The sequence below is a fragment of the Penaeus chinensis genome, chromosome 31 (genome assembly GCF_019202785.1).
Source record: "Penaeus chinensis breed Huanghai No. 1 chromosome 31, ASM1920278v2, whole genome shotgun sequence".
In the NCBI taxonomy this organism is placed as follows: Eukaryota; Metazoa; Arthropoda; class Malacostraca; order Decapoda; family Penaeidae; genus Penaeus; species Penaeus chinensis.
This window is the reverse complement of record NC_061849.1, coordinates 33,125,906-33,135,905: the sequence shown is the minus strand read 5'-3', so window position 1 is coordinate 33,135,905 and position 10,000 is coordinate 33,125,906. Positions and strand designations below refer to the sequence as shown.

The 10,000-nt window shown below is 40.0% G+C and overlaps 1 protein-coding gene across 1 annotated transcript in view; it reads right to left on the bottom strand.

The window, feature by feature from the left end:
* Nucleotides 1–2,732: 2,732 nt before the first annotated feature.
* The window catches only part of LOC125041633 (eukaryotic translation elongation factor 2-like), an 8,543-nt gene continuing 1,275 nt past the window's right edge, over nucleotides 2,733–10,000 (bottom strand). Inside the window, exons 2-9 of the mRNA XM_047636695.1 lie at nucleotides 7,013–7,227; nucleotides 6,644–6,837; nucleotides 6,407–6,543; nucleotides 6,102–6,298; nucleotides 5,753–5,888; nucleotides 4,087–4,739; nucleotides 3,881–3,980; nucleotides 2,733–3,729 (exon numbers count right to left, since the gene is read on the bottom strand). Coding sequence (XP_047492651.1) covers nucleotides 2,824–3,729; nucleotides 3,881–3,980; nucleotides 4,087–4,739; nucleotides 5,753–5,888; nucleotides 6,102–6,298; nucleotides 6,407–6,543; nucleotides 6,644–6,837; nucleotides 7,013–7,227 — 2,538 coding nt within the window. The 3' untranslated portion in view covers nucleotides 2,733–2,823. The remainder of the gene's footprint in view (nucleotides 3,730–3,880; nucleotides 3,981–4,086; nucleotides 4,740–5,752; nucleotides 5,889–6,101; nucleotides 6,299–6,406; nucleotides 6,544–6,643; nucleotides 6,838–7,012; nucleotides 7,228–10,000) is intronic.

The window sequence follows — 10,000 nt, the reverse complement described above, 5'->3', positions numbered from 1 at the left end:
TAAGAATTTTGTAGAGATGGGGGTAGTAGAAGGACGGGGGCATGTGGAAGAGGGAGTAGTGTTGAGGGAGGTAGTGTTATGGGGAGGTGGACAATAAGGTTGTAAGGTAGTAATAAGGGAGGATGGGGTAGTTGATGAAGGTTGTGGGGGTATAGTTGTTGAAGTTGAGCATGTTGGGAGTAATGGTTAATGGTTAATGGTTAAAAGCAAAATAAATGTGCTAGACATCTAAGGTCATGTAGCACTATAGTAAATGGTAGTGAAGGGTGGTTGAGTTAGTGATTAGTTGTCAAAGCTGGGCAAAGGAATTGACGAGTAAATGGGTTAAGGTTGGGTAAGGTAATGTATTGTATGGGGGTTAGATCAAGTAAAGGATGTATATGCATTTGAGGAATGAAAACAGGTTGTCTAAGCAGAAAGTGTGAGAAGCTGTGGGAGGGATCACGAAAAATCGGTCCCATTTGGCTGGGCTAAATAGATTTAAGAATTTTGTAGAGATGGGAGTTGTGTTGAGGGAGGTAGTGTTATGGGGAGGTGGACAATAAGGTTGTAAGGTAGTAATAAGGGAGGATGGGGTAGTTGATGAAGAAGGTTGTGGGGGTATAGTTGTTGAAGTTGAGCATGTTGGGAGTAGAAATGTCTCCTGGGGTGTTGATTAGGGTGGATACTGTACTAGTAGGCATTGAGGAGGGGGTATTAGTTGTAGTGTTCAGAGCCGTGGTCAAAGGAGAGCCTGGGGTCAGGGAATCGGGCGAGTTTGAATTGGTGGAGCTATTTGATGAAGAGGCAAGCCTCATTGCCTCTAATAATGGTATGGTTAATGGTTAAAAGCAAAATAAATGTGCTATCTAATAATGGTATAAAATCTTCATTGTTGGCCATGATAAGCCTGGAGTATGTTGTGGAGAGAAACGGTCCAAAAGCAGGGGAATACCGTGTCCATGGCTCCCTCAGGCCGTTCAGGACTGGCACAAAGTCAGCCTTTCATCCTTTCAGCACGGCTCTCACACCTTAGGAAGTGGATAGTAGAAGAGGTTGGTGAAGGGACAGAAACGAAAAAGTAGGAGGGGGAAAAAAAGACCATGCAAAATTTGTTGAGTCGAGGGCTGAGTCCCAAAGTTGGGGAGTTCCCCAGCATTGGGTCCCAGTCTCCGCCTCCTAAGCCCCCCCCACGACGACAACGGGCAAGGGATTGGGGGGGGGGGGGGTTAAATAGGGCAAACTACCTAGTTTTTATTTACTTACTGAATTTTATTCTGTCGCGTCAACTTGTCATTAGCGGCGTATTCAAAACCCAGTGACCACCCCTATCTTGGACCTCAAGTCTCCGTCTCCCGAGTCCCCCCAAAACGAACAAGTCTTTTTTTTTTATGGGGATAGGGAGGACAAATTACCCGAGTATACATCGATTGTACTTGCAGGTTTGGGGGCAGGTAAAAAGTACTATATATCAAGTCTTAAGACGCTATGGAAGAGTATAGAAAGAAAAAAAAAAAAAAATAGTAATTTAAGAATGAGGTAATGATTAAGGTACAGTTACAGGTTCAACTACGAGAGGGTAGTGTGGCAGTGAAAAAGAGCAGAGGGTGGGGGGAGGGTAATGAGGTATAATACAAGCCAAAGGCCGATGAGCCGAGTTAAGGGAGTAGGGAGAAAACGGCAAATGTGAGTTAACGATTAGAAGTGGACAGAACAAAAGGAGAAAAGACCATGCAAAATTAGTTGTGGCAAGGGCCGAGGTCCAAGGTAGAGGTGATCCCTACATTGGGTCTGTCAGTCAGTCTTCTAAGCTCATCCCATAACATCGAGTAAAGGATGGGGTCCTCGATCTCGGACTGTCAGCCATTTTGAAATCCGATCTCTTAAGTAATTTGCTATTCAATGTATTTTTTGGGGTTTGCCATTAATTTTGCGTTGATGGAAGTAGTTTAGTTTCTGTTGTCAAGGTGAAGCTTGATTTTAAAGTTTTACCTGACATGTCTAAATTCACTTAAACATTGAAGTTCATGTATCCAAGTACTAGTTAATAGCCTAACCATTTCATTTCCTCGAACAAAATTAAATGGAAAAGTATACATCTTTGAATGATTCGGAAAGCAAGGGGGTGGGTAGACCCGCTTTCCGTGGAACCGTGTCCAATTTCTGCAGTGCTATGTTTGTCGGTTATCTTTATCATCCACTCTTCTAATCCACAGACGCAACATAGAACATCTCAAATATTAAAGTTAATATAAATTGCTTGGATTCACACATTCGACATGATTTACAAGCACTCTTCACAGCCTGGGAGATCTTTGCGTTCGTTAATAGTAGTGAAATGCGGAACTATGTTAAAAGGCATCGAAAGCAGAGTAATGTTACACAAGTTACTGGTCTCTTATATTAGGTGAAGCACTATGCAAAAAGCCCAATCGTTTACTTTTTTACGGCTACCAAGATGCACATACCTAGCAAAAGTATTGCTAAGCATGAAGTCTTGAACAATATTGATATCAGAAAATTTGAAGGATTTTAATTAATGACAAACACTGACCATTTTTCTTACGATTTAATGTGTAACAGCCTTCCCTGTGCAGCAAATTATCCTTACATCCTTTTAGTTCAGCAAAATAGTTTTAACGCAAACTAAAATATAATTCTCCGAAAAATATAATGTTTTAACATTAATTGATGTATTACTTCCATCATACCCTACTTCACAGGCTTCGAAAACAAAATAAAAAGTAAACAGCTGCGACTCCCTTCCACTTTATTGTAATCACCGTAACATATATAGTAAATAAAACCTTAGGATTATATATCTATGGTATGTGAATATTGTGATTACAGCTTGTCCAGGTAGTTGGCTAAATCGGGAAGGCCTTCTTTCAGGCCCTTCCTCTTCCTTGTATCGCAAACGATGGTGTAGGGTTTGCTGTTGCCGGTGGTGTCCATGGGATTGCCGGGCATCTCTTGCCAGTGATCGAACACGCACTGTGGGAAGGCCTGTCCACCTGTGTTGGAGCGAAGATCTGCAGTGAAGCCGAAGGACTCGTTGACAGGAAGATGAGCTTTGACAACGAACATAGGTGTACCAGCAACCTGGTTCTCCTCGAACACAACACCACGACGCCTGTTGAGTACACCATAGATACCGCCAACGGCAGCCTCAGGACACTGGATCTCGCAGAGGTATACTGGCTCCTGAAGACGGGGCTCAGCTGTGAGGACACTAGCGTACAGCACACGTCGGGTGGTGGGAATGATCTGGCCGCCACCACGATGGATAGCATCAGCATGGAGGGTTACATCATGGAGGTTGAAACGGACGGCACGCATGTTCTCGTCGCAAAGGACACCTTCCTTGGTTGCCCACTGGAAGCCAGCTACGCAGGAATCCTTGATTTCATTGAGGTACTGCACTCCCTTAGTTACATCAACCAAGATGTTGCCTCCAGTAGATTCAGGGCCAAAAGTCCAGATCTTCATGGCATCAGTGGCATCAAACTCGTAGTGCTCGCACAGGTAAGACTTCCTGGCCTTGGGGTCATCACGGGGAGTTACCTTACCATCCTCAATGTCATCAGCAAGTCCATCAGGCATAGGCACGGCCCTCATGTACAAACGGTTGTGCTTGTTGGGGGACTTAGACAGGCAAAGCTCAGTTGAAGGAGCACTAACCGTCTCCCTGTAGGATACAACTGGGTCGGTCTTCTTGAGAGGAATGCAAGCATGGTCTTCTTCCAGATCCTACAAAAGAGGAAGGTGGTTTTGTTACAGTAATTATCCTACTGCTGAAGAACTAAAACTAATGAAATGGAGTTTATCAAGTTTTGAAAATTAATATACTTGTAACCAAAAACATATACACACTGGTAGCTGATAAAACCTTATGACCTACCTTCAGACAAATCTCAAGATGAAGCTCACCAGCTCCAGCAATGATGTGCTCACCAGATTCCTCAATAATACACTGCACCATAGGGTCAGACTTGGAGAGACTGAAATGTAGATAAAACATTAAAATGTGAATCTCTTTCTTAATCGTGGAATTTTTTTTTTTTTTCTCTTTACTTCAGAAATTTTATAGTTCTCCATAATACATACCGCTTGAGACCTTCCACAAGCTTGGGCAAGTCAGAGGGGTTCTTGGGTTCGACAGCCACACGCACGACAGGCGACACGCTGAACTTCATCACCTTCATGTTGTGGGAGTCTTTGCTGGTAGTGATGGTACCAGTCTTGACAAGGTACTGATCAACACCAACAAGACCACAGATGTTACCAGCAGGGACATCCTCAATAGCTTCAACAAAGCGACCCATCATAAGAATGGTTCTCTGGATGGCCTTCTCAAAGAGATCTTCCTTCTTTCCTGGGACGTAGTTGGGACCCATGATGCGGACCTTCTGACCGCTGCCAACCTTGCCAGCAAAGACACGACCAAAGGCATAGAAGCGACCCTTGTCAGATGTTGGTACCATCTTTGACACGTACATCATAAGAGGAGCCTCAGAATCGCAGTTCTTGATACCAGTGCAAGCAGTGTCATCAGATGGACCTTCGTAAAGCATCTCAGCACGGTATTTCTGGGCCGTCACAGGGGATGGCAGGTGAATGGTGATCATGTGGAAGAGTGTGTCTCCAGCAGGGAGCCAGGTTCGCATAACAACCTTGAGGAGGGCCTTTCCTTCCTTCTCCCTGTCTTCTAGTTGAAGCTTGATCTTAAGGGTCTCCAACAGCTTGGCAGTTTCCTCTTTCTGAAATACAAGTTCTATCAGTACCAAAATTCAAAACGTGGCAATATTCTGCAATACAAACCTAACTTTTTTCTACATCTAATTACCAAATTTAACCCCTTACCGACGGGTCACGTCTATAGAGGTCAAAAACCGCTCAAAATGTGGCATGCGGCTGTAAGCTGCGGGAGTGCACCAAATCACAAGCCGGTGATTCGGCTTAATGTACAAAACTTTCGCACTAAAAGTCGGTGTGTTGCCATCTATCATCTATCACCTTTGTTCTATCAAGAAAATTATAGGACAGTAAATTTTCCTCCGAAACTTTGATAGTGTCGAATTATGTCGAAAAAATATATATAAAAGAGGTTTCATGATTGAACAAGGGAACAAAAATATGCATGGATTTTCTTCAAAATAATTTAAGTAACAAATATAGGCAACACTTAGGGGAGGGGGGGATATACATTTCTTTGAGCACCTCAAGCTGTAAGCAAGAACATTGCTTACTTATGAATTAGGATAGTGTATACATTATATTTATGTACTAAATTTCATTTCAATTATTGAAACAGGATTTGATACTAGATAAAGTTTATAACCTTAAGGTCCTTGCATATTTTTTTTTTTTTTTTTTTTTAGACAGCTGTGAGTTTCTAATGCAGTCAAGGCAAATGACAGGTATAGTACAAAAATAAACAAAATAATCCCATAATACTATCAAAATAATCCCATAATACTCAGAGGTTTACTTGGATTAGCTAGAGTACCTTCAGTGTACAGGCAACAAAAAGACAGCAGCATACACCTAGGTATCTTCCCAGGGTTTATCCAAAAATTGTCTAGTGCATATCAATAATCTAAAACCAATGAGGCCAAGATTTAGGGATGACTATATTGATCTCCTTCCGTCGGAAGTCGAGTTTGGAACAATCCTGACCCGAGGCAAGTTGGAAGGTTTGGAGTTTATGATTTAAACTCAAAACAATTTTGATTTTCAAACCATACCTAAAGTAATTAAGAACTATGGTTACCTTGAAGTTCATGATAGCATCAAAGAGCTTGAAAATGGGGTCCAAGATGTATGTATTGAAGGCACGCTCATTGTCAGTGCTCTTGTTAGTGGACCACTTCTTTGTCTTCTTGTTGAAGAAGTTCTCACCCCAGAGCCTGAAATTTACAAATATAATGCATAAGGTCTCCGTTTCGTAATACATGGTCTTGCTGAAATTTCTAGCGATTATAGTTTGGCATGTAATTACCCTTCATGGTAAAAAAAAGCATCTCAAACAATTCATAAAATTACAAACTAAAATAGGTCAATCCTGGACCACCAAGTACCAAAGATGCCAAAACATCTCTTAATTCATCATAATTCCTTACTTGTTCATGAGCTTGCCAGCAGGAACCTTGAACATGCTTGAGTAGATGTCAGCAAATTCCTTGACGGAGAAGGCCCATCCGTGGAGTCCTGAACCAAATCCAACAGATCCCTTGCTGGGGTCAACACGCATTTCACCCATGGGGCCGGTGTCGTCGTTGTAGGTGGCAATGATGACGTTCACGTTCTCAACAATACGCTACAAGATAATATTGGTCTTTAAATAGAGAACTGCCAAAACATTCTAATTCCTACAATTCAGTAACTTACAAATCAAACCAGAAACTACACAGGATATTAGACAAACCTGGAATGTCTGGTACAATTCCTCCTGCTCAAGCTGCAATTCAAGGAGAGCACGGTCCATCTTGTTCATGAACAGAACTGGCTTGATGCGCTCGGCAATAGCCTGACGCAGTACTGTCTCGGTCTGCACACACACACCTGAAATTTTACTTTGTTTTAGGTATTGAAATTTCATAATGTCGATAGCTTCATTACTGCCATTTTAAAAATAATTACGAGTACTTGTTTGCACACTCACCAGAGACGCAATCCACCACGACGAGGGCACCATCAGTTACACGGAGGGCAGCTGTTACCTCAGAGGAGAAATCAACGTGACCAGGGGAATCAATAAGGTTGACAAGGAAACCACTTTCACCAGCTTCCTTCTGGTCAGAGCCATTAATGAGGGCGAGGTTCTCGTCACTCAGCTTGAAGTACATAGAGATGGCACTGTTGGAAAATACTATAATTAGTACACTATTAAAATAGTCAGTTATTATACATATCTTAAGTTGAATCAGGGTGTCTTAAGTTTAATCTCCATGACCAACTGCCAATCATCCGAACGAGACAATCATCATTTTCAGTTCAATTGGATACAGTGTACACAAGCAAGAGTACTTACGTAGACTTGATGGTAATGCATCGCTCCTGTTCATCTTTTCTGGTATCAGTAAAGCGAGTTTCTCCTGCACGAGACGAAGCAATAATACCCGCCTTCGATACAAGGGAGTCGGTCAGGGTAGATTTTCCGTGGTCAACGTGAGCAATGACGGACATGTTACGGATGTTCCTCCGCTTGTCCATCAACTCACGGATCTCTTCCACTGTGAAGTTCACCTGTAAATGGTTTAAATTATTAGTCAAAGTCACAATCACCATATTGGAGGAATACTGGGATATTGCAAATTGTGAATATCCAGTGGAGTAAGGATCAATGCCAACAGCTATATTACATACAAGATGTATACCAAAACCATGTAACATCTCAAATATTGCATAAAGTAACCAATCATTAACTAAAGACCTTATGAACAGTAAATCAACCCAACCATGTATTTGACCATTCATCCAGTTAACTATACCTACAGGATATTAACTGCAGAATATTAAGAAATTGGCCAGTGGCCAGTAATGTAAAATTGCTGGCACACAACAGTCTCCCCCCCCCACATTTCTGGGCATGCATTAAACCTTCGTGGCCATACAAATAAAAGTACCCAATGTCAATACGTTAATTGTCCTTAACATTAAGCTTTACCAACGAAATTCTTGTACCAGGGACCAGCTGTGTTAACGCTACGATATTCTAGGCATACTAATCATGGGACAGTTTTGCACACATTAAGAGAAATGACTACCAATTTACCCAAAATACTTCTGATTACAGTTTTGTACTCTAGTCTAGATACGTTAACTTCAGGAGGTTTGATTGATATTCTTTACAAATATCAAGAGATTTATTTGGGGGCAACTAATATTGGAACCAAATTTGGTTAACCTGGTAATAGTCTTCTCAGAGTACACTTCATATAGATAGATATATATAAAATTAGATTTAGCAAAGAAATGATAAAACTTTGGAATTGTCCAAATTTCAAGGTCCTGTTTGTACTTTGTTTATACAAGCTGCCGTCCCGGCATTCGTGAACTCTTTCTGCGAGTGATTCGGAATATGCAGGTCATGCCATGCCCCAATTTCTAAATTTCATTAAAAAGTAATATATATATACCAAAATATATATATATATATATATTACTTTTTAATGAAATTTAGATCTATACTTTGGTATATATATATATTACTTTTTAATGAAATTTAGAAATTGGGGCATGGCATGACCTGCATATTCCGAATCACTCGCAGAAAGAATTCACGAATGCCGGGACGGCAGCTTGTATAAACAAAGTACAAACAGGACAACTCCAAAGTTTTATCATTTCTTTGCTAAATCTAATTTTATATATATCTATATCTATATGAAGTGTACTCTGAGAAAACTATTACCAGGTTAACCAGATTTGGTTCCAATATCAGTTGCCCCCAAATAAATCTCTTGATTGATATTTGTAAAGAATGTCCTCTGGGTATGGTAAACCACTGCAATGTTGGCATTTAGTCATTTAATTGCATTTGCTTTGCAATTAAGTAAACAAAATCAGACACCTAGGTGGGGTCGGTATTATTCATATTTATGCTGGTAGCATCAAGTTGCATTTTTTACATGAAAAAGTAATTGATACAGCTATCCTATCCAAGTGAATGCAAAAGACATTTCAAAATTCCATATACTTTATTTTAGAGTAGTTATTACTGTGTACCATCAATTTTTTTAAGTTCAAAATTCCTTCATACCGAAGTGCTTGTTACAATGGAAATTACCAATTTCAAATCAAGACATTTGCCAACAGTGGATGGTAACCACCATTAAAGCAAATCCAATCCTAAATACCATTAGCTGTACTTTTATTTTTCTTACATTAGTCCTTCAAACTCGATAAGCTACGGTACATTACCAAGGTCTCGATTTCATGAATAAATATACAACATATGAAAACTTTCAAAGTTTCTCCATAAATCATTAATCCATTTTATCAGATATTAGTACAAGTGTTTTGGACATTCACAAAACCCTATCTATGTTCAATGTCATTACGAAATGACGTATGCAAGATTGCAACAAGCAGAAGTCCACACAGGTGTACCTGGTGCAAATTACCCGTGTCCGTAGTTTACCTGTTGGTACTTATGCCCTTGCACCTCAAGAAAACCTGGTTTTGGCTCAAACAGTCCTTTGGCAGTTTTCTCATCCTTGTACATACAACTGGCTGGCTAACTCAAAAATAAAGTTACTATAACGGGCTTCCATGAATTAAAAATCTACCTAGCCAGTCTACATCAAAAGGCAAAGGCTGTAAATTGCTCATTTTCTAATCTTAATTACTTTTGTAGATTGCATAACAAAAATCCAGAACCAACAACATGGGACAAGATTTTGGGATGAATCATTTTATTCTCCTTCCTTAGAGAAGTCGTGCAAGGAACAATCCTGGCACGAGGCAAGAGGAAGGCATAACATTTTAATATTAAAAGCTAACTACTAGTGCAGAATCTGCCCACATATCTACTTCGCAACTAGAGTACAGATGGTTCATGTTAACGAGTGATGCACAGAGCATAAATACAACATATAGGCACAGCTGTTCCAGCCTAATGTGTATTGTGAAGCCAGGAAAATATCCACTATATATCATCACTGAAGAGTCGACATTCACATAGCAAGATAATTTTTAAATTTTTAATTTTTAATTTTTTTTTTTTTTTTTTTTTTTTTTTTGCAAGTTCATATGAAGTGCTAATAAAAGAGGGTCATGGCTGATTGCCCCCCTCTGTCTAGGGAATAAATAGAAGGTAGGCAAGGTTAAGTTGGATTTTTGGGTTTGCACGATACCCTGGTTTTGGAACTTCATCTCTTAGACGGTGTATCACTTACAATTAAAGAACAAATTTTAGGAACAATGACTTAAGCAAATTGTATTTATTTGGGTCTATTTAAGTTCACTAAAAATTTTACTATACTTAAAAAAATAAAATAAAAAATAAAAGCATGAT